This window comes from Bacillus rossius, chromosome 13, assembly GCF_032445375.1.
Source record: "Bacillus rossius redtenbacheri isolate Brsri chromosome 13, Brsri_v3, whole genome shotgun sequence".
NCBI classification, from domain to species: Eukaryota; Metazoa; Arthropoda; class Insecta; order Phasmatodea; family Bacillidae; genus Bacillus; species Bacillus rossius.
The window spans coordinates 43857551-43882718 of record NC_086340.1 but is presented as its reverse complement, the minus strand read 5'-3'; the positions used below and the strand labels follow the sequence as shown (position 1 = coordinate 43882718).

At 42.9% G+C, this 25168-nt stretch overlaps 1 protein-coding gene across 1 annotated transcript; it reads left to right on the top strand.

Moving 5' to 3' along the window:
• Positions 1 to 5915: 5915 nt before the first annotated feature.
• Positions 5916 to 24949, top strand: LOC134538045 (mucin-2-like). The gene is made up of 4 exons (XM_063379018.1): positions 5916 to 5941; positions 9212 to 9346; positions 13426 to 17146; positions 24878 to 24949. The coding sequence occupies exons 1-4, from the start codon at positions 5916 to 5918 to the stop codon at positions 24947 to 24949; spliced, it is 3954 nt and encodes a 1317-aa protein (XP_063235088.1).
• Positions 24950 to 25168: the final 219 nt, after the last annotated feature.

The following is a 25168-nucleotide window of genomic DNA, read 5'->3' as shown; positions in this document are numbered from 1 at the left end:
CAATCGTAATATATTTTTATCAAAATGTGCTTAAAAGGAGTATAAATTAAAAAAAAAAAGTTTTTAGTTTGCAGTTAGTATTTCCCATAAATATCATATCACAAGTTTGGTCTACAGAAAACCATCCCACCATTTTCCCGGATTGATAGCTGTGATTTCAGGAAACTATGGAAATTCTAAGCTAGGGTAGTTGAATGATTACACACAAATGATTGTGGTCATTATATTAACAGTTTTTCATTTCATTCTCCTGATAATCTTTGATGTTTCGAGTGCTAATCGGTAAACCCAAGTTATTGTTGTTTGGCGAGTGTCATATTTTGTCTATGGACCTGATATGTGTGAGTAAGGAATAATATGTTTAGTAAATTTTGCTCATAAAAATAAAATATTTTCTTGTAAATGTTTATTTCTTCGTATTTTTATCTTTGGTTTGTAGATAATGTGCTATAAAAAAGAAAAAAAATTGCGTAAATATATTGGTGAGTCAATAAGTGACACACTTTTTTAAGTGTCAAACCAATTTGTTAACGTGTTAGTATCTGTAACATAAGAAATTATCGTTCGCCTTTATAAAATCATATCTAGTCGTTTCGCCGTCCGAAATCCGCTAAGAAAATTTCGTAGCAGCCTGTTTTACTTCAAAAATATTGGTTGTAAATCATCTCTACGAAACAATTTACTCATTAAAAAACATTACTGTAAACTGTGTTTATTTATATCTAACATAATAAATAAATTATAGATACAATGGATTTGAAATCGATGAAACTGAAAAAATCCTTTGGAAACAAATAAATGAAAATGCAATTAAAATTTAGATTAGCGATGATTAAATAATTTTTAATTTTTTAATGAGTTTTGGGTTTTATTGTGCCAAAATATATTTTGACCATAAGTTTTAAGATATTAATTTAAAAAACAAATTTTCAAGTTTTATGTTTCTGAATTATTGTTTCACACACATTGCAGGATTTAAGGAATTATTATGTTTTTGTTGTATAAACTATCCCCTGTGTTTCTTTGTAAACATTTACTTACTAAACATATTACTATAGGTAAAACTTTAAAAATAATATTTTAGCATTTGGTCGGTGAATTGTTTAGAGAATATAAAAGCATTGTATTATAAATCATCAGATGTGTTGAACTGAATGATAACAGAAAACAATTTTTTTGGAAAATAAATTATATTTGCCAAATATTCATGTATTTTAATAAAAATAATTATAAAACATTGTAAATATAAATTTTTAACTAATCTGGAAAAACATCTATCACACTACAGGATTTTTATTAATTTGTAAACTAAAAAGAAATAATTACCTATTACCTCTTAGACAATAGTTTATTATAACACAAAAAAATCTTCGTTCATTACAGATAAACAATTTACTTTAGATTATTTGTAATACAAGTTTTTTTTGTTCTTATATTCTAAGAGTAAAAAAAAATACACAACAATATTAATTCCATAATATAAACCAAATATTAAATTTAAAAATTGGCTTTTGTTTATCACTTTTATAGTGATTGAAATCTGACCTCGCTCTCCTTGTCGCCTGGGGTAGCCGGCCAGTAGCCATGCCTGCTGGGATAACTGCCCCTGTGTGCGGGCTTCCCGCTACACTCGTCTGCACTGCGGGTAGTCGCGCTTCCTGGCGTGATTCGCCTGCTGCTGCGGCGATCAGATAGAATTCATCGTATACTTTGATTACTCATTATTACTATTATTCATATTAGAATCAACATCCTGAATATGGCGCGAGTTAAGCTGTATGTTGTTAGTTTGTTTGTATATAAAATATGTCATTCAAGCATTCACAGAACCTAATAAGTCTCATATTTACCACTAATTAATAAAGTAAAAATATTTTCGTTTATATCGTGACGAAATAAACGCTAAATAATACAACAGAAAACGGACTCGTGGAATAATGCAGTAAAATTACTAAATTATTTCTAATATTTTACAATATTTGTAAAATATTAAAAATAATTTTGTAATTATTAATTGTTATTGTCTTTCAAGAGATTGTTCCACACCTATATTATTTACAATAAATTATTAATGTAATGCCAATGTTCATACTAGCAAAATTTCGAGTTAATTTGTAATATTGTAATAATATTTAAGTTCATGCTGTTAAATTTAAATATGACCAGAGATGGGTTGCATATATGCGAGGTAAATCGATCTAACGACATCTTGTGGTTTTATTTCGCTAAAATACTTAGAGTGAGGTTATGTTATCGTAAGCTTCTTTTGCGAGTGATTGTGATAAACAGCAATCGATCGTATCGAAAAATCTAAATCGTTATTGGATTTCACCCAGCGGCGGAAAGGGCCGAAAAGCTGTTAGTACGTGAAACGGAAATCGATGACAATGTATATAAAAGCAAAATGAGGCCTCACAGTAAGTTGTCAACCTGCTCCTATTCCCATAATCTTCTCAAGATTCCAACTTAACAAAAACTCAAACCTAGGCTTTCGCTGCCGGATAAACTACGTATTGTCTTCTGAGCAGCGGCATAGTCAGAGAAAGTGACTGTGTTTGCGAAGTTTGAGCACGCCTTGTTGCATCCATCTTCAAGGACAATTTAACAACGACCCGAAAGACGGCTGCAAGAATGCAATACCGAAACATCGAGCACAACGTTGTCTCAAACTATAAGCCAAGAATAAGTTCACAATTTTCATACCATCGTGATAATTACCCTTGAGTACCGTCTGACAGAAACTTTTCCATTTATTTATTCGTCCACGTAGAGTTTAGCCAGTGACCGGTTTTCAACAAATGCGTGACTTCCATAAACTTAAGTTAACCATGTTCTATCGTATGAATTGATATTATAAGTAATATTTAAAAAAATATACAAAATACTAAATTAACTTGCACTTACATTGCCATGGTATGCCTGGGTTTTATTTAATTTGTACTTGTGGCTGTCTTTAGAGCTTCTTGTTTCGTTTTTTTTCGATCGAAGCTGAGTTTCATTTTCAGCTGGAGCGATAGCGGGAAACCGCAGAGAACCCGGATCGGCTCAGCCGAGGTCCTCCGGAACCAGGGCGCAGTGTGTTACCACCGCGTGCTCTCGCTCGGAGACCCTGGCCAGGCAGAGACGTGATGTCAGGCAGTTGTCCGTGTGACCTCGGCGAAGTCGCGTCTGGGAGCGTAAACAGCAAGCGAAACAAAAAAAAAATAATAATTTAGGATGATTCCTCTTTTGGTCTCTTCTCGCGCGTTTGCGATTCCTGCTACGTGTGGGGGGAGTGGGGTGTATCGCAAAACAAAACATAAAAAGGGGGTCAGATGGTTAGGGGGTGGAGTCGCGGTGTTGTATTTCCACGACGAAAAACAAAAGGGTTCTGCCGATGCGCCGTGGGGGTAAGATAAACACGAAGGGCTTGTACCCTGGAAGGAAGGGGTGGAGAAGGGTAACAGGCTAACAAGACCGCGCGGGACCCAATCAGAGCCGCGGCTGAGGAAAAACAAGGCCACGCGGGCTGGCAAACAGCGCCGCCCTGAATACTGAGCGGGCTCCTCGTAATTGTGATTGTGTGTGTGTGTGTGTGGGTTTAGTGGAGAGGGCTGGGAGGTGGTGGGCTGGATCCCATGCTTCCTCCCCTACAGCCGCTGCAACATAGGGAAGCCTAACATGTACATAAAGTTATGACCCTGCCCGAACACGTCCGAATATTCACCTTCGGCCAACCTCGGGTTTATTTATATATATTTATATTTCTCTGTTTATTTTAATGTAGCTATACTAACCTAACTAACCGTCGATAGTGTTCTAAAGTGTTTTTAATGTAGCTAACCTAACCGACCACTTTTAATATTTGAATTCATTTTTCCTGCGCAAAAATAAAACAAATCCGGAGGTTGGCCGAAGGTGAATTTTCGGGCGTGTTCGGACAGGGACAACTTGGACATCTTATGCTTCTCCTGCAACATAGCGCAACTTTGTGCATTTGCCAGCAAGCCTCCGGACAGATGGGTGTTCGCTTCGCTGCCTGGACGCAAGCCTGTCCACACCCGCGGGTCTGATAACGGCGCAGTGCCGTGTCGGCCCCTGGAGTCGCCACATTTACTAGAACCTTCCTTTTATATTCAAACCGCACAACATACAGAATCTTAACTACTAGCTATAATATAATAATGTTCGCAGGCTTTCACGGCCATCGTCTGAAGTAGCTCGGCTTCTGGGTTGTAGCCGCGTCCTTGGCGAATTAATTAACCGGACGTTTCGGTCGACATTGCAGTCGCCATCATCAGGGAGCAGGTTACCTACTGATGATGGCGACTCAAATGTCAACCGAAACGTTGGTGAATTATTTGCCAATGACACGGCTACAACCCAGAAGCCAAGCTACTACTATAATATAAATAATTCATTCACATACGCCCCATCTATGTATTTAGGTATTATAATAATCATATTTACAGGTTATTTTTAGGAATTTTTTAAAAATTTTATTCGGAACAGTCATTGTACCCGAATGTGTTAAACCATTTTTTCTAAACGAATTTAGCAAACTGTGCCTCTAAAATACAGAATAATGATTTAACTTGTCCACTGAAATATAAAAATCTTACTTGGAAAGGGAATTTCTGACTCTTATTTCAGTAAATTCACTCCGGCGACGCGAAAGGAAAAACCAAAAACCGAAAAAGAAAACCCTCTTATCGTTGGAAAGTTGGTTGCGTCTGGGAATCGTGGAGATGACGTCACAGATGTTTTCATTAAAGACGAAATCTCACAACTACATTTTCTAAGATATTTTGGGGGGAAATCACCCACGAACTAAATAACTATCCCAGCAAGTGGCGAGTGTATTTCGGCAAATTACGGTGAGGCGTTCCCACCACATTATTAGCATTAATTATGTTTTTAAGACGGTAATAACTTTTAGTATTGATTTTTTTTGGTTACGGAATAGTTTAAGGTGCTTTTTTTTATCTATTTGAAATATTTTTAAGTTAAGTGGTTTATTAACAGTTTTTATTCCTGGTTGGCCGATATGCTCTGTCCGAAGGCCACCACTTCCAAAACGTTTAAATTGCCTCCAGAGTTTGAGTTAGGTTTAAACTTGTGATATTTAAAAATGTTTTGGCAATAACTTTTGAAGTGAAAACTTCTTTAGCCGCGTTGAGCGATTTTTGGTAGGGGCCATAATTATGGGTTCGCGTCACCGACATGATAGTGATACAATACCAAAATCATTTTCCTAGGTTAAATTTGACGTAGAAATGACGTCATATTACACATTTAAAAACAAAGTTTTAAATTTTCACTTCTGACGACAGCCCCTATGGCTGCCTTTCCGTTTTCATTCATTTTGTTTAGTATCTTTTTATTCGTAATTTTGTGCTACGTATGTATCAGGGTTTAAAAATGTTGGACTTTTACGAGAGATTAATCCGGCTCAGGACTTTGAGTGCATCGATGGCCGTTACAAGCCGTGAATTCAGCGGTAGTTGACCGCGGCAGTGCAGACAGTGATGGCTGGACGCGGCGCCGGGTTTACAATACGTAGTGACGCTACGTCTACACGCGGCGTGCTGCGTGAACGACCAAGTGAGAGAAGAGTGCTAGGCCGTGCGAGCTAAACCACTGCGCGGATTGCTGCGGGCAGATGCTTCGCGTCTGGAAACAGCCTTACGACCGAGCAGATATATTCCGAACCTTGCGGCCGGCATTTCTCAACGTTCCCCTCCCAATAAGCGCCCTTGAAGGGTAGTGTGGAAGTAACTTCCAGTTCAGTTTTTAAATCATTCCAGAGCTTCTTTTTAATATACAGAACTGTTATGGATCGCTCCCTGTTGTTTGATCGGGAGGGTATTAGAGCTTCGGCAATGACCAGCGGCTGGGGCCACCAACCCAGCATAGTCTTACGACCGAGCAGTAAGATGCAGTTTGTGGGCGAGGAGCTCAGGTAAGAGGCAGAACCGAGAACGACAAGTGTTTATGAATGGTTTTTGGCCGAGAAGCCTAAGCTGTACATCAAGTTCTGTCCCTGCCCGAACACGCCCGAATATTCACCTTCGGCCAACCTCGGGATTTTTTTTATTTTTGCGCAGGAAAAATGAATTCAAATATTAAAAGTGGTCGGTTAGGTTAGCTACATTAAAACACTTTAAAACACTATGGACGGTTAGTTAGGTTAGTATAGCTACATTAAAATAAACAGAGAAATATAAATATATATAATAAATCCGAGTTTGGCCGAAGGTGAATATTCGGGCGTGTTCGGGCAGGGACAGAACTTGATGTACATCTTAGGCTTCCCTTGTTTGGATCCCGCAGTATCTACAGTTGTTATAGTTGCAGTGTTATCAACTACTGTGTATACATAAGTGTTACCCGCCTTTTTTTTCACAAGAAAACTAGTCACTAAAACACAGACGCACAGACTCATTAATAAGCAGCGTTTTCCAAACGTATTTTAAACACACTAGTTTGTTGTATACTTAGAACAATAATAAATTATATACATTTGTGACTTGTAAAATAATTTATTTTTAAAATTGTAAACCCAACTTTAACCTACTTAAAAATGTTTTAACATAATGTATTGCAATTAATACAGTGTGAATGTATAAATATATAAAATAAAAGTGTTTTTAAGGAAAAGAAATAGACACGGGTTTTCTAGGAAAGTATTTCTTCTAGTTGAAGTTATACTTCTAATGCGACTTCCAACAAGGTTGCGTTAAACGTTTATCGCTACCATGGAGAATAACGCTACCATGGAGAATTTTCTTCGTAATCTTCTGTCAGAGTAGTGGTTATACTGCGCAGTCAATATGCTGAAGGGCCGTGGTTCAAAATCCGGCGGTAGGTATATTTTTGTTTGAAGTTATACTTCTAATGCGACTTCCAACAAGGTTGCGTTAAACGTTTAACGCTACCATGGAGAATAACGTTACCATGGAGAATTATTTGCATGCAATTAAACACTATTTTTTAATGATGCCAAAGAAGTATAACTTCTCACGCGCGTACCTAAGTACACGCATAGTTGGTTTCTCCTACTTGCAGTGCGAATATAAAATGGCAGTCTGTGCCAGGTTGGGTCGCGGTCTCGGGTGGAACTGGCGACCGCGGTCATGCCCAACGCGCCAACACTGACCTGTTTCGAAGCGTGGCTGAACAAGTCGTTAATTATTTCCGCTTTATTTGCTTGAATCACTGCCAATTTGCCATTTCCGCTACAGAGACGACGGGGCGCGTGGTTCCGCTGAAAGTATGTCCGTGCGATGATATGTCGCTGCCCCTTGTTCTGTCCTCCCGAGTGCATTGTGTCGCCGCGTGCGCGCCGGTATTTATCACGCATTACCGCGCGCGTGACCGGCGCGTGATTCACGGGCCGCGCGGGACATAAAAAAAAAACCTCGTCGTTACGCGTGACCGATGCCAGGCACGGAAACTACTCGTTCGTCACTCGGGGGTGGAAACCCGAACCACCCCCAAGTGAACTACTCTCTAATACTTCTCATGAGCACCTAACGAGACAAGTTCTCTAACCAGCAGTTCAGCAGCTGTTAGTTCACTGACGTGAGCACGTCTTTAAAACTGCTTCCATAGTGAGAGGAAATAAAAAAAAAGAATGATAACAAAATCGGGGGATACAGTTTGGTGTTGCAGCCACATATCTATCATCCCCATCCAAAATTTAATTACACCACTGGATAGCTAAAGGATCAAAGAATTCGTTACGCCAAGTGAGGACTGTGACGCATCGCGCGCGGTGGAGGGGGAAGCGCCGCCATTTTGAGGTCATTTTGCTTTTCGGGATTTCCACTTAGTATAACTTTTGACTCGGAGTAGCTACGACGTTCTTTTGGGTTCCAATCGTCAGCTCTCGTCAAAATCTATAGATTGCATACATAAATTGTTAGTGTAAAATAGTTACAGTAAATACATATGTTGTTAAAATAAAAATAATAGGCATCGAAAAATTGTTATTTTAATTATTTTTATACCACTTTGCGGTAAAGCTTCCTTGTTTAATGTTTTGGTATGACATGGCTTAGGATGTAGCTTTGTTGAAGTCAAAACTTGTGAACTAGTATGATTATCATAATAGATGTAGTTACCCGCGTGAAATAGTGCCAATTAATTGTGGTGCTTATAGAATAAGTATGTGGTTGAAAAACGATACACAAGGTCTGGGATAAAGTTTTTATGCCTTGGCCAAACATTCGGATGAAAAATACAAAATTCGAATTTTAACAAAAAAATGGAAAACAAATGAAGATGGCGGGGTCTGATACCCTTGTAAAGTGCAATTTAGACAATTTATCAACTCGCACAAAAATTAACTCTAGTGTCACCAATATTTTACGTATGTAATATATTTTAAAGTTTTTCCCTGCATGTTAATATTTTTCATTATTCGTTTATTAGTAAAACATAGCCATTTCTTTGTCTCCCGTGTTTAAAAATCGCATCACCACCATGTCACCGATGAGTCGTTATTCAGATTATATCGTTGTAAAACATGAATTTATAATTTTAAAATTGTTATTATTGTATACGGGAAGCATTGTCTGATACACTATCTTGGCTTGAGCCGCGTTGTAGCTGTCGATTGAACCGACGTTTCACTTTGCACTGCAGCAGACATCTGCAGAGTAGAGAAATCGACAGTTGATTTACCAAACTCTGAATATGCCTGACGCAATTCAGAGCGAAACGTCGTTACAATCTACCACTTCTGCGCGGCTCAAGATAGTATATTCGACAATTGAGGAGGTTTTCTGCAAGAAACAGTTAAGTCCTGAATTGTAATTTTCGAGTAACTATGTTTTTTTTTCCTGATTCTTGCTCCAAACACATAATATTTATGATGAGATAACAGCCATATCTGAGTGGGAAAAGTTCGCACCTATCTAATTCTTTCATTGCATGTTACGCACGCTCTCATTTTTGACCCAAAGTGGACCTAACTTGTTCATGCAGGAAAACCCTCTCAGTTACTATTTTGATTCTCGTGGCAGTTTTCACATATTAGCAGAAGATGAAGGTTTCGCTTGTTCAGTAAGGTCCTCGTTATCCCGGGCTTGAGATGTCTGAACTCCGTGTTACGAGACTTGTCTCAGGTTCGATGGTTATTGAAAGAAGTGCCAGTGGGAGAAATGCCCGGAATGGGCACGTGATGTTAGTTCACGGACGCCGACGACTACCGTGAGGGTGTTCGCAGACGCCATTGGCGGGCGGGTGCGTCAGAGAGCTGTCAGGCCGGCGCCGTCCAGACGACGGGGGTTGAAGAGGCGTCCCACGCTGACTCGGCGCGGCTGGGGTTGGCACCCCCGGATTTAGTGCCGCCCTTCTCCGCGTAACTGTTTTCCTATCGCCTCCTTCAGCGACGCGGGACCTGGAGGTGTACCTCACCTCCCGGCTCCCCCTTCTCGAATTTTCAGTAAGTGGGGCACCGCATCATTTTCATAGCCAGCAAAAATTTTACTCGTCACAAAAAAAAAATTAAATCGCACAAAATTCTACTCCAGAAGTGTTTTTGACCTCATCAAAGCAGTAACATTCGCCCAATAATGAGATGAAATAGCCTTATTTTTAAAAATTTCAGTATCAAAAGAGCCACTGGATGATTGAAAATGTTGTGAAAATATGAAAAAAAATATTAATAAACGTATAACAGCAATTTTAAGAGAATAAAAATAACTAAACCAGGATGTTTCACCGTTTGTTTCAAAACAACATTTACACACTTAACTAAAACCCTTCCAATATTCTTTCCGACTTATTTCAGGGTCATTTATGCTAGTTATGGAAGAAATCAATGGACATTATGTGTCTTTAATACACCGTCAAAGAATTACTGTCCGTTTCTAAAGGAAATGATTTGAAATAAGTTTTGAATATGTATAAGTGTGTGTGTGTGTGTATGTATGTATATATATATATATAAAGTCGCTTTGTGGACTTTAAAAGCTACAGGAATGTTTGAGAACTTAAACAGGAAATTTTCCCTCAAAACGGGATTTTTTTCCCGCTTTTCTAGCTACATTATTACATGATTTCAAGATGGTGGTCTTGATGTCTGATAGGATGATGGTAGTAGAGGATTTAAAGTCTCTTTAAGAATGTTGAACATGGTTTATTGAAATTATTATTTTTTACATAAAATTAAACATTATTGCATCGATCGGGTATCGAACCGAGGACATGAGCAGATCGAATCAATATGTAAATTAATGAGTGATTTAAGTAATGAATTTTGGAATTTTTCCCGAATTTCTAGCTAAATAATTACGGATTTTCAAGAAGGCGTCCAAATTTCAAGATGGCGGGTGTCACAGCAATAATTGATTACTGCACTCTAGCGGATAAGAATTGAACTCACATGTCATCAGCGCACTCTCGCCGACGATACAATGATGATGGCCTCCAGCATCGAAGACAAGATGGCGGACATGACGTCATACTAGGTGACGATATATATGCTTTGAAAAAAAGTGGTGGGAGTCAGTATGCCTGCAGCCACCGCGGGGGGAAGGATCGGTCGTCATTTTTATTTTTTGCCCTCACCGGGTTCGAACCGAGGACTCCGAACTCCGTGTCGTAAAAGTACATTTTTTTAAAAATATTTTTCATTAAAATTTTGTTATTTGATTTTTTTTATAAATTTTAAAAAATTTTTCATTAAAATCGGATAATAAATAAAAAAGTTAAAGATGGCGGTCGTAACGGAAATTGCAACGGTGACATCATGATTCAAACTGGCTGCCATGGCATCCTAGTTTTCAAGGTCATGACCTCGGCGGCTTAGAGCGGCTAGCTCTTAGGAGTTTTAAGCCGCTTTTAGGAATTTGGGTTCTTTCTAGGGCAAAACGACTTTTGAGGATTTTCGAAATCCTGATTTTTGAATTGAGGAATTTTTGAGATTTTTTGGCGGAATTTTTTTCCACATAAATGTACATTTTGGCGATTTTTTAGGAATTTTGGGCAATTTTTGCCCAATTTTGGCGAATTTTGAGGGTCAAAGGTCAATGTCCTACTTGTCCCGTTACGCTGTGTCCCGTTACACTTATCCAAGATGGCCGCCGTGACGTCAGAGATGGACGTGACGTTAGAGATGTGGCTCGGCACCTCGCACCTCACCCTGGACCCTGTTTCAGGAAATACATTCCTATACTACTTCGTTCACTAAATTGGACAGACATAAAAACAAAATAAAATTATTAACTAATATTTGAACATTTATTTAAATTTAATTTTTGACTTATATACCATTTTGTGAAATTGTATTCACTCCTACCGATCCAATGAGAAATACTGGTAATAATGTACTTAATGCGAAATTTGCGTTCATTTGATTCGCCTCGGTGAAATAAAAGACGGCAGTTATAATTGGATAACTTGCAGCGGACCTCTCTCCAGGAAGAACAGGCCCGCGCGTAGAGGCGCATGCAGAGACCGCCGTGCCGGCGACGTGTGTGTGGAAACGGATTACTGAACACAGGACGGACATGCACAGAAGAGAGCCCAGCTCATCAGACTGGCTTACTCACTCTCTGATGTCGCTGCATGCGCTTTACGTGGTATTTATGGGGAAACCTAATGAGCTTTATATTCACTTTTTCTTCTTTGGATTCCCGCCAGTCACTTCCCAGTAGCGCTTTGAAAACTCTGAAAGTGGAAGTACCCCGAACTTCAAACCTACGACGGTAAAACTAAATTTTCACACCTACAACCTAAACGGCCCGTTCATGAAGGCGTGAATATTAGTTGGGTCAGTGGTTATATAATCCTGTTACAGAAACACATATAACTGCTACTAAGAATAATTTAAAATGCTCTTTTTTAGAGACTATTCTGTTGCTTAAAGTTTGATAAATATTGACAACACTCCTTTGTTTCGCAAAGTTTTGTAAGTGTAGCCCATGTGCTTACTTAATAAAAAGTTTTTGAATCACCTTGAGCCATATTCTGTTTATTTATACTAAACTATTAATAAACGTATAAGATAATATGAATGAAACATAATTGAAGACTTTTTTTAAATTTCAAACATAACCTTGATCATCTTTTTGCTATAGGCCTAATTGTAATTTTAAACTATCTATCCCAATTTTTAACATGTCAAAGTATAATTCATATTTCCCAGACGTTTTATGCATTGTTACGACCACACATTTACTAACCGGCCATACTCTGTATGCGCTGCGAGAAATAACTTATTGGTCGTAATGACGGAGCTCTTTTTCGCTGGCCTATACGTTCACCTGACATAACGCCACGAGATGTTTTTTTCTTCCTTTGGGGCTTAATGAAACATTGTGTTTACGTTCCGCCGCTACCTGATGAATTTCCAGAGCTGAGACACGTCATTAAAGGGGCTATTGCTTCCATTACTCCGGTCGTGTTAACAACCTAGTGTGGGAAAAATTGGCATTTAAATTTTGTGTGTGCCGTATAGCTAAATGTGCGTGCGCATTTTGGACATTTTTAAGAAAAATCTAGGTTAGTTTTTCCTTCAATTCGAGGTGTTATTTCTTTTATATAGTGTAAATTAAGATGTTATGACTAAAGACCGCAAAAATTTGCGAATTCATTTCGCGATAGGCTAAAATACAAATAGTTATACCTCAGTGCTGCCTTTGCTATTGGCTCACAACTCACTTAAATGTCTCTCTGGGCCAATGAGAAACACCCAACCTAAGGCTTTACCGAATCACGGGCTGCTACGTTGGGACATCTCACAAGACAGCAGCCAATGAGTGGGTCACATTTGACCGAGTGTACGTAAGAACTATGGAGTTCATCCTACTGGTCATTGAACCCGCGAATATTTCCGGTCTCTAGTTATGACACCATTGAAACTGGGACATTCTTTCATGAACATCCTGTAGTTTCGGTATATCCTCTCTCTCTCGGTAAGCGTGACTTCAATGCACGGCGGGAACTGAACCTCGCGTGGTCGCGCGAGACCAATGAGGGCGCGCTACAGCCAAGCGACGGGCGGGAGTAGACGTTCTCCTCTCCAGTCAGGGCTGGCGCCGAGCCCTGGTGCTCAGTATTCCAACTAGGCGCCCTAGACGCGAGGGAAGTGCTCTGTGATTGGTGAAGAGGTTCGTGGGGCAAGCCGCTCCTTTTCTTTTCCTTTTTTTCTAACCCGCCTGAGCCATCTCCTAGTGTCGGTGGATCCTGCCAGGTCGTGGTCGGGAGAAACGAGAAACGAACCGAAAAAAAAAAAATAGAGCTTGGTGTAAGCGGGAGGCGGCGAATGCCCATACCCGTTTTTTTTTTTTGCGGACTTGCAGATCTAAAGTGGATTGGCCAATTTCCGGCCCGGCCCCCGTTTTACACGCCCATCCGCGGAACCCGCCCCCCTCCCCCTTCTCACCCGCCAGCCCGGCGATCGGTCACTCGAGCGCTCACCTCGGCCACCTATAGCCCACCTCCCCTGCCGCGCACCGGGTCCCGTGTCCGGCCGGTGGAGAGAGTGCTCACCTCGGCCACCTATAGCCCACCTCCCCTGCCGCGCTCCGGGTCCCGTGTCCGGCCGGTGGAGAGAGTGCTCACCTCGGCCACCTATAGCCCACCTCCCCTGCCGCGCACCGGGTCCCGTGTCCGGCCGGTGGAGAGAGTGCTCACCTCGGCCACCTATAGCCCACCTCCCCTGCCGCGCTCCGGGTCCCGTGTCCGGCCGGTGGAGAGAGTGCTCACCTCGGCCACCTATAGCCCACCTCCCCTGCCGCGCACCGGGTCCCGTGTCCGGCCGGTGGAGAGAGTGCTCACCTCGGCCACCTATAGCCCACCTCCCCTGCCGCGCTCCGGGTCCCGTGTCCGGCCGGTAAAGAGAGTGCTCACCTCGGCCACCTATAGCCCACCTCCCCTGCCGCGCACCGGGTCCCGTGTCCGGCCGGTGGAGAGAGCGCTCACCTCGGCCACCTATAGCCCACCTCCCCTGCCGCGCTCCGGGTCCCGTGTCCGGCCGGTGGAGAGAGTGCTCACCTCGGCCACCTATAGCCCACCTCCCCTGCCGCGCACCGGGTCCCGTGTCCGGCCGGTGGAGAGAGTGCTCACCTCGGCCACCTATAGCCCACCTCCCCTGCCGCGCTCCGGGTCCCGTGTCCGGCCGGTGGAGAGAGTGCTCACCTCGGCCACCTATAGCCCACCTCCCCTGCCGCGCACCGGGTCCCGTGTCCGGCCGGTGGAGAGAGTGCTCACCTCGGCCACCTATAGCCCACCTCCCCTGCCGCGCTCCGGGTCCCGTGTCCGGCCGGTGGAGAGAGTGCTCACCTCGGCCACCTATAGCCCACCTCCCCTGCCGCGCACCGGGTCCCGTGTCCGGCCGGTGGAGAGAGTGCTCACCTCGGCCACCTATAGCCCACCTCCCCTGCCGCGCTCCGGGTCCCGTGTCCGGCCGGTGGAGAGAGTGCTCACCTCGGCCACCTATAGCCCACCTCCCCTGCCGCGCACCGGGTCCCGTGTCCGGCCGGTGGAGAGAGTGCTCACCTCGGCCACCTATAGCCCACCTCCCCTGCCGCGCTCCGGGTCCCGTGTCCGGCCGGTAAAGAGAGTGCTCACCTCGGCCACCTATAGCCCACCTCCCCTGCCGCGCACCGGGTCCCGTGTCCGGCCGGTGGAGAGAGCGCTCACCTCGGCCACCTATAGCCCACCTCCCCTGCCGCGCACCGGGTCCCGTGTCCGGCCGGTGGAGAGAGTGCTCACCTCGGCCACCTATAGCCCACCTCCCCTGCCGCGCACCGGGTCCCGTGTCCGGCCGGTGGAGAGAGTGCTCACCTCGGCCACCTATAGCCCACCTCCCCTGCCGCGCTCCGGGTCCCGTGTCCGGCCGGTAAAGAGAGTGCTCACCTCGGCCACCTATAGCCCACCTCCCCTGCCGCGCACCGGGTCCCGTGTCCGGCCGGTGGAGAGAGCGCTCACCTCGGCCACCTATAGCTCACCTCCCCTGCCGCGCACCGGGTCCCGTGTCCGGCCGGTGGAGAGAGTGCTCACCTCGGCCACCTATAGCCCACCTCCCCTGCCGCGCACCGGGTCCCGTGTCCGGCCGGTGGAGAGAGTGCTCACCTCGGCCACCTATAGCCCACCTCCCCTGCCGTGCTCCGGGTCCCGTGTCCGGCCGGTGGAGAGAGTGCTCACCTCGGCCACCTATAGCCCACCTCCCCTGCCGCGCACCGGGTCCCGTGTCCGGCCGGTGGAGAGAGTGCTCACCTCGGCCACCTATAGCCCACCTCCCCTGCCGCGCTCCGGGTCCCGTGTCCGGCCGGTGGAGAGAGTGCTCACCTCGGCCACCTATAGCCCACCTCCCCTGCCGCGCACCGGGTCCCGTGTCCGGCCGGTGGAGAGAGTGCTCACCTCGGCCACCTATAGCCCACCTCCCCTGCCGCGCTCCGGGTCCCGTGTCCGGCCGGTGGAGAGAGTGCTCACCTCGGCCACCTATAGCCCACCTCCCCTGCCGCGCACCGGGTCCCGTGTCCGGCCGGTGGAGAGAGTGCTCACCTCGGCCACCTATAGCCCACCTCCCCTGCCGCGCTCCGGGTCCCGTGTCCGGCCGGTAAAGAGAGTGCTCACCTCGGCCACCTATAGCCCACCTCCCCTGCCGCGCACCGGGTCCCGTGTCCGGCCGGTGGAGAGAGCGCTCACCTCGGCCACCTATAGCCCACCTCCCCTGCCGCGCACCGGGTCCCGTGTCCGGCCGGTGGAGAGAGCGCTCACCTCGGCCACCTATAGCCCACCTCCCCTGCCGCGCACCAGGTCCCGTGTCCGGCCGGTGGAGAGAGTGCTCACCTCGGCCACCTATAGCCCACCTCCCCTGCCGCGCACCGGGTCCCGTGTCCGGCCGGTGGAGAGAGCGCTCACCTCGGCCACCTATAGCCCACCTCCCCTGCCGCGTACCGGGTCCCGTGTCCGGCCGGTGGAGAGAGTGCTCACCTCGGCCACCTATAGCCCACCTCCCCTGCCGCGCACCGGGTCCCGTGTCCGGCCGGTGGAGAGAGTGCTCACCTCGGCCACCTATAGCCGACCTCCCCTGCCGCGCACCGGGTCCCGTGTCCGGCCGGTGGAGAGAGTGCTCACCTCGGCCACCTATAGCCCACCTCCCCTGCCGCGCACCGGGTCCCGTGTCCGGCCGGTGGAGAGAGTGCTCACCTCGGCCACCTATAGCCCACCTCCCCTGCCGCGCACCGGGTCCCGTGTCCGGCCGGTGGAGAGAGCGCTCACCTCGGCCACCTATAGCCCACCTCCCCTGCCGCGCACCGGGTCCCGTGTCCGGCCGGTGGAGAGAGCGCTCACCTCGGCCACCTATAGCCCACCTCCCCTGCCGCGCACCGGGTCCCGTGTCCGGCCGGTGGAGAGAGTGCTCACCTCGGCCACCTATAGCCCACCTCCCCTGCCGCGCACCGGGTCCCGTGTCCGGCCGGTGGAGAGAGTGCTCACCTCGGCCACCTATAGCCCACCTCCCCTGCCGCGCTCCGGGTCCCGTGTCCGGCCGGTGGAGAGAGTGCTCACCTCGGCCACCTATAGCCCACCTCCCCTGCCGCGCACCGGGTCCCGTGTCCGGCCGGTGGAGAGAGTGCTCACCTCGGCCACCTATAGCCCACCTCCCCTGCCGCGCACCGGGTCCCGTGTCCGGCCGGTGGAGAGAGTGCTCACCTCGGCCACCTATAGCCCACCTCCCCTGCCGCGCTCCGGGTCCCGTGTCCGGCCGGTGGAGAGAGTGCTCACCTCGGCCACCTATAGCCCACCTCCCCTGCCGCGCTCCGGGTCCAGTGTCCGGCCGGTGGAGAGAGTGCTCACCTCGGCCACCTATAGCCCACCTCCCCTGCCGCGCTCCGGGTCCCGTGTCCGGCCGGTGGAGAGAGCGCTCACCTCGGCCACCTATAGCCCACCTCCCCTGCCGCGCACCGGGTCCCGTGTCCGGCCGGTGGAGAGAGTGCTCACCTCGGCCACCTATAGCCCACCTCCCCTGCCGCGCTCCGGGTCCCGTGTCCGGCCGGTGGAGAGAGTGCTCACCTCGGCCACCTATAGCCCACCTCCCCTGCCGCGCACCGGGTCCCGTGTCCGGCCGGTGGAGAGAGTGCTCACCTCGGCCACCTATAGCCCACCTCCCCTGCCGCGCTCCGGGTCCGGTGTCCGGCCGGCGGAGAGAGTGCCCACCTGCGACCTGGGTGGGATTTTTTTATCTTCTTTTACCCATGTATTTTATGTCTGTTTATAGTGTGTTTTGTAATGTGTCATTTAGTCATTTTGTGCTTATCGATCACCACTTCTGCGAGAAGAGACAAAAATCGTCTGGAATTGATGTTTGTTTGCTTTGCAAGGTTTGTGTGTGTTATTATTCCTATTGTATGTATATTTTTGGCCTTCAGGCCTCTGTAATCGCTATACTCATTGAATAAAAAAAATAAATTTAGTTTAAAAAACTAAAGAAACATGCTTTTAAAGATTATCAAACTAAAAAGTAAAATATAATTTTAAAATTTAATTTATGACAATAGTATATAAGCAATACTAGTATAAATGAGAAAAAAGCTTGAGGCGCTTTGTGCCATATTTTTTGTATATTTAGTGCCCCATGCTTTTTTCTCATTTATACTAGTATTGCTTATATACTATTGTCATAAATTAAATTTTAAAAATATTTTTTACTTTTTAGTTTGATAATCTTTAAAAGCATGTTTCTTTAGTTTTTTAAACTATATTTATTTTTAACTTTTTAGTTTCATATTCTTTAAAAGCATGTTTTTTTAGTTTTTTAAACTATATTTATGTATAATTATCATAGGGAAATGAGTTACCGACACTACCTATTACCATCTGAGATAACTATTTGGAGTTGCAACGTCACAAAGAAATGGTAAAGTCTCTCCGAATCATTTACAGTTAGATGTATGGATATAATCTTAGAATTTACTGGGAAAAAAAAAACATTTCTATTTTTTTCGGCGTGGCCGGGAGTAGAACCCACGATCGCTGTAACCGAAAGCTGACGTCACAGAAGTCGCGCGCCTTAGACCGCTCGGCTAACGAACGTAATGAAATTGGTGGGACATTTTACAGTGATGAGCCACTCACTCTTAGTCGAAAGAGTTACAGACGGACAGACAAACATACAGGTGAAGCTAATATAAAGCATGTAAAAAGAATTTTTAGAAAACCAAAAACCACCAGCGACCACGGGGTGGCCACGTATGCGCCACCACACCTCAGGTGTGTGGTCGTTCCGTTTCCACCGTCTGATCACTGTGCCGCATTGTATGTACGTCCAAAATATTGCCTGATGTGCATTTACCACGCTCGGCATTATTTCAAAGAACTCAGCGTTAAAATTCGTGCACGAGTTGCGTTTTATAAGTTTGTTTGCACAATAAGAACACCTGAATTCGCTCGTTACCGAGGCTAGATGTTTACACGTCACTGGATAACACTGAAGGACTCGCTCACATATATATTTTATTTTAGTAATACTTATTATAATTGTAATACTTTTGCATTTTGGCTAGATTTTAAGCTTTGTCCGCATCTGGGCGTGTAGAATACTTCTGAAGAAATACACTCTGGTATACTGTTACTGGAAACTCGAGTCTGTGTACATTAAGCAAGACGTTTAAAAAATAAAACCAAAATGTCGAATTTATGTCGTTATTTCCAGTAACCATTTGGAAAAATTTCATTTTTTGAGTGGTTTAAAGAAATTTTTAGAAACATTTATCATTAAACGATTCGTATCCCATAAACGATTTTTGCAGTATTTAATACCATTCTTATGTTAAATATTTAGAGATTTTTTCGACGAAAGTTATCATTGAGAAAGGGTTTAAGTTATGTTCTATAACTCAATATAAATTTAATTATTTTTTCTAATAGAATACTATTGACACAGAAAGAACCACGAAAACTCAAAGCGAGTACGTAAAAATGAAACAAGAAATGAAAAAGAGAATTAATTTGATTTCTGTGTTTTTTTATTGTTTAAATTTGTAGCGGTTATTTAGAAAGACATTTAAAAAAATTGAAAAATTAAATTTACTTACATATTTTTAATGTGATAAATAATTTTCATTATTTTATTTAGCAATATTAGTAATAGTTTTGTTACAGAAACATTGTTGTGCTGTTGAAGTATAAAATATACGTAATGATTAGTTTTAAAATTTTGTATTGCTTAAAAATGTTGTGTATGCATGCTAATATTTGAAAATAGGGTAGTCAAGAACGTTAGTTTATATTTTCAATATGTATTATTTCACAAATATAAAATCATAAATGTTGATTGACATTGTTAGTCTACAGAACTACTAACATCGCAACCCTTAAGTGAGCAGAATGACATATTTTCAAGGTACTGCGTTAGGTCGCTATGGATTTTTACTGGCGTTTCCAAATTACTGGACAGCCCTTAGGTGGGGTCGCATATTATATTTTAATTTATTTTTCAGTTTATTTTCATTACTATTAAGGGATATCTCCGTCAATTAAACACTTAACGTCTCTCGATTTGTTGCTCGGTCACAAAAATTGTTTGCATAATATTTACTGTTTTATAATTTCTGTTAAAGGTCACACAAGTGATAAAACCTGCAAACACTCGCGCGAATCCTTAAAACCTATAATATTCTTGCATAAACTATGCATTCATATATTAAATCATAATATTCCAATTTATTCATAGAAAAATTCAAGAGATTTATGATGTTAAATTGACAAAAAATAGTCCTAAACGAATAAAAAGAAATGGCAATAATAAATAATAATATTGCGAGTGAAACCCAGCCGTGGGTGCTGTGGCTATGTGAACGCCATGTGAGTCAGAGAGAAGGAAATGTGCGCATGCGTTGTCATGGTATTTTTTCACGTTTTCAGTATAATGGGTAAACACAGGATGGATTCACGAATTCATTTCCTCACTAGATGAAATTTAAACGTTTGTACCGGTTTGCTGCACTATTAATGAACCTTAAATTCATGTGGAAACCTCTGAAACCGTGACATATCTGCCGCAAAAAAAGCCACATCACAAGCTACCCATTCATGTTTCCACAAATCTAGCAGCTAATATCTAATGTCGACGGTAAACGTACACAGAAGACAATGTAATCTACCATTCGAAACAAAATAACTTCTCTTGTCCCTATCAATGGGCAAAAGTAAGCTTATATATTTTTGCGTTAATTAGCAATCAAAGTAGAGTTTAAGCAGCTCTGGACTCGTAATAATATGAGAGAAGCGGTGTGACCAATTATGTGTAGTATATTTAAGTGAATGGAAATGCTCTGACTATGGCAGAATTCAATCTGGATGATTTATGACTCGACTTCTTATAGGACAGTAGAATCCATCCTGTTGTGTAAATTAAAAATTAAATAGTCTTGCCTCTATTAACCTTAAAAACTGCAAAAATGACATTGCACTGGAAGTCAAAGAAGTGGTGTGCACAAGTAGTTTAAGAACACTTGGGACTTTCATTATAGTTATACAATTATTTTTATTTTAGGTTAATTTAACACGGCTAAAACACACACACATATATATAGACACACACATACATACACAATTTCAAATGGTTTAAACAAAGCTCATCACAAAGCTGCCGAAGTAAAAACATTAATGTCGAGGGACTTTTGTTTCTAATCAATAAAAAAAAGTCAGAGCAAATATTTTTTACTAAATAATATATAAATCATTAACGTTTTTTTATTAACGTTTTACGAACACGTGTTTACAGAATCTTAACCACGCACGTTAAAAAAAAAAAATTTATGAAGTGGGGCAAAGAGCTATAACTGGAAAATATTTATTGTGTAAATCAAAAGTTTACAAGATTTTAAACTAGCAAACAAATTACTTTGGCCAGAAAATGAAACATGCTTCCTCGTAGCACTGCCTTTTGCCAAGAATAAACTTCTCCGTGTTAGTAATTTAACAATGTTAAAGCACAGATAACCACGCAATGTTCATTTATGTTTCACCTTCTTGTCTTCACTAATTTTTTGATTATATTTATGTACATTCCACTTGATAACATTCTTGCGTTACTCGCTCTGACATCAATACTTTAAAACTGGTAATTACGAAGTGTAATAAAATGCGTGTAAAAATTCGTGCAAGTGATATTAATGAATACTTGCGCTAATTATTTAACCTTTTGTACTACACTGAGCAAATATCTGCTGAAAATTTCAGTGATAGCATAGGTAACAAATGCAAGGACGGTATCATGCTAAATTTTTTTAGAATTGGCCCTTAGAGCAAAGCTATGTTATAAAAGGAAATCAACAACTGTCCCTGCAAAACCGAGCCTTACGTCACGAATATTTTAGAAAAATGTGATAAAAATAGAGCGCGTGTAACACAGTACACTTGATAGATTCTTTAGCAAATTAAAACCACGACTCGTAAGTATATCGCAAGGGTAAAACGGCAGAGACAGAGAGAGAGGAATAAAAGAGAAAGAAAGAAAACAATTTTCGAAATAAAATTTATTCACTGTTGAAATACTCACACTATAAAGACCAACTTTGCGTGATACCGTCTCTCGGTTATACTTCTTTGCGCGGGGAACGAATCATTGTACAAATAGAAAAAAAAGAGCCCAGCAACGTATGTAGCATAGTGCTCTCTTTATATCTCTTTGGTCAAGTACATATTCTCTGTGCTATCCGCGTCAGGAAAGTTTCACAACAATGTTTCACGAAAACATTTCATTAAAATTCGGCCTTGAAATTATTATCTCATCGCGCCCAAAGAAATTTCACTTTGAAAAAATGGAATCTATGCATAGGTGCTTGAAGGTGTGCCAGTTGTTGTCGCGAAGCGATAAATAGTGAGCAGACGTCGCGACGCCAATTACCACCACCAGATTATCCTCCGTGCAGAGGGCTTACAAGGCACTGGCCCTCAGCCGCGAGTTCTTGGAACACCCAGATTTGTAGATCAGGCTGTTCGCGGCATTGATTCCTGGTAGTGGCCTCTTCGTCTCGACTGTTCTCTGCGGAGCGGGACTGCTGAATCCGAGGAACGCGCGCGAGACAATAGGTTGGCTTGGACTGCCCCCTCCTTCTCCAGCATCCCGCAGCCAGCAACTGCCTCGATTCACGTCGCGTGGTACAGGTACTTGACAAGCAAGGACTTCCATCGAAAACCCGCTTCCTCTCATGGATTTTACCTTCATGGAAAGCGTTGAACCGTTATTCTGTGAGAAGTTATGGACTTTTGCCAGAGTAGAGCTTCTATATGTAGAAAAAAAAATATATAAAGACCAATAAAGTAATTGGATTGCAACTATCGGTTGTCTTAACTGTCCAATGCTTTGCTGTGTAATATTGTGTCCCAAAATTTCTCACCAATTATTTACAACGGCCTTCCCCATTTTTAAATATATATATATTTCATTGCTCTTTTAGACCTCCAAAATTTATGTCATGTTCTGGCACCATGGTGGACGCCATATTATTGTACATAATCGTGTACAAGTTACATGTGTTGATTGGCTACTTCCACGATGCAGCGTCTGTCCTAGTTGCACATGATTGGTGAACACCTTTCTTGCAAGTTTGTTACTGGAATAGAGTCCTTCATGGCGCGTCTGTTAACATGGACATGTATGATGGAGGCTGTTAAAGTACAAAACCACTTGCGGACTAGTGTGCAGCCAAATGATAACGCCAATTTTTGTAAGTATATTTTTATGTATAATTTTTATGTAAATATTGCAATAGCTCTGTGAGAATATCAGGAGTGCACACAAAAAAATGTAGCTTCTTAAATAAAATTGACATTTAGCATAGTTAAAAATATTTTAAAAAATTAAATAAAAAATTCTCGAATGTTTTCCGATTGTCTAACGATTAAGGACCATCGTCTATAAACGGCCCTAGAGTTGGGAGCCGTTCAAGTGTGTTTCAGTCGTTGCATTGGTATTCCTGATGTCACAAAGTTATTGAAACAAATAAATTCTTAGAAGTATATTCCATGTAAAATCGAAAAATGTAAGTTCCGGTGGCAAACATTTTTCCTAGGTGTTGTGTTCCGGTACATTTAATGACTTTTCAGCATTAGAACATTGCGGTGAGAAGTTACGGAGTGGGCGAGTACAATATTTTCCATTTAAATAACATATTTATGTCTTGTGTGCAAAAAATTTTTTATCTTAAGTTACTTTCAGTGCTAATTAATTGCGGTAACTTTTTAACGTTTAACTTTTAACAATACTCACTTCATGTTGGCAGTTTTGTTATTACTCCTAGCAAGTTCAAATCAAAACAGTAAACAGTTTTAAATAAATAAACGGTGTTAACATTTATACAGCTTTGGGTTTACATTGCTAACCAATTACCTACCAGAGCGATTTAAACTTAAAAGACAGCCTTTCCATAGATTAATATCTCCCTGCATGATATTGGAAAATCATCTAAAAGCGACATCCTCTTCCAAATCGATTTCATGGTACACGTTGCTCAGTTGTAAACCCACACGTGACGTCATAAAAAAGGGTCAAAATAATTTTTCTCAAGAGGACCATGTAAATAATTATCGAGGTCTTCAATAAAGACACATATGCCGTGTGGATTTTTGCACTGAAATAAATGAGCGAGAAAAATACAACATAACAGCTCTGTAGGTGGTTAATAATGTCTCGTTGACCAAAACTGAGTACCAGCAAATGAAACAGCTGTATGAGGAATATTCTGAACCATAATTTATGATATGCAGTTCAACGTTTTTTCGGGAACGATATCGTAATTATATTAACAGTTTAAGAGGATTCTGATAGTTTATTTTTTCTTTATTACAAAAATATAGTTGTGATTGCGTGTGTAAGTTTCTTCCGTAAACCGCATGCACCGCAAAAAATCTTATGTTGATGGTTTTTTTGGTGTTCTTGAATTGAAACTAATTAAAAGTCATAGCTTTCTTTTTTCTAGTCAAAATGGCTCACAGAAACTCATCACTCAATCCATGAACACCAAATGAAAAGTTTATGAAATACCTGATCTATAAATTTTCTTTTGTAAATGGAACAGAAAAATTCTTGTAAAGTTATAGATATTTGTAAATTTGTGTACTCTATATGAAAAAAACTACAGTACTACAAAAAAATGTTCGAATTAATACTGGGTTCAGATTCTTACCCAGTACCTCCAATAGTTATTTATTTGTAAATCGTTTCCTGAATAGCTTTCCAGTATTAACGTCGCAAATAAATAAGCATACAATACAAAATAAAGTATAATTATTTAATATTACAAAATTTTTCCATGGTTTGAAAAATATTCTTGAATGAAACACCAATTAAAATATATAATTGTGCGCCAGTTTTCGTACGAAATACTCAGTAGTACTATCTCGATAAACGTTTTTCATACATGCAAAATTAACCATAGTTAAGTGTTGTACAAAGTTGCCATTTCTTTCTTGTAGAATTACAAACTATTTATTGGCAACTGTTTACCAATGTAATTTTATGAAAAACATATAATTTTTCTCTCCCTCTCTCTCTCTCTCTCTCTCTCTCTCTCTCTCTCTCTGCAATGTTTGAATTTACCTGTTCATGTACGTATGAATTAGATCATTATATGTTCTCTGGCATGAATTGTCTCCAAATTGACAGATCTCAAACCTACATATTTTGTTTTTCACTGTTCATAAAGAAAATATCATACGGTGCTTTTTCAGTACCACTGGTACTCCTCTAAAAGAAATGTTAATTTCGAGTCAAGTTACTCTACCGGGACTATACCTCCAACTTGACCCTCATCCACCGCCAGGAAGTAATTCAAACGACTCGTCGGTCGGAAATGAGTAATGCGCCCGGGCCGGGTGTTTCCGAAACTGAGATAATCTGGTTGGCGTGTTCCTCGGGTCTCTGCGCGGTTGCCAGACGCACGACAGGGCGACGTTGCCGGCTGGGCGGCTGTCGGGCCGGCTACCACGCGAGGCGACAGATGATTAATCACCCTCTCTCTCTCTCTCTCTCTCTCTCTCTCTCTCCCTCTCCCTCCCTCTCTCACGACGGTCCTTGCTTTGACTTCCACCAAGTTGCTCCACCTACCGTGTTCCTCAGGGAGTCCGGCCTCCCCTCCCCCTACCCCCCCCCCCTCCCCCCTCCCCCTCCCCCTCACCCCTACCCCCCTCACCCCCTCCCATCATGGCGCCTCGAGGCCACACTTTA

What these genes read in the sequence shown, in the direction of transcription:
- LOC134538045 (XM_063379018.1), top strand. Translation starts at nt 5,916, where the DNA reads ATGCAGTTTGTGGGCGAGGAGCTCAG. An exon ending in TTAGTGCCGCCCTTCTCCGC is followed by an intron (nt 9,347 to 13,425) that starts GTAACTGTTTTC and finishes GGCCACCTATAG; the next exon opens with CCCACCTCCCCTGCCGCGCA. An exon ending in GTGTCCGGCCGGCGGAGAGA is followed by an intron (nt 17,147 to 24,877) that starts GTGCCCACCTGC and finishes CGCGGTTGCCAG; the next exon opens with ACGCACGACAGGGCGACGTT.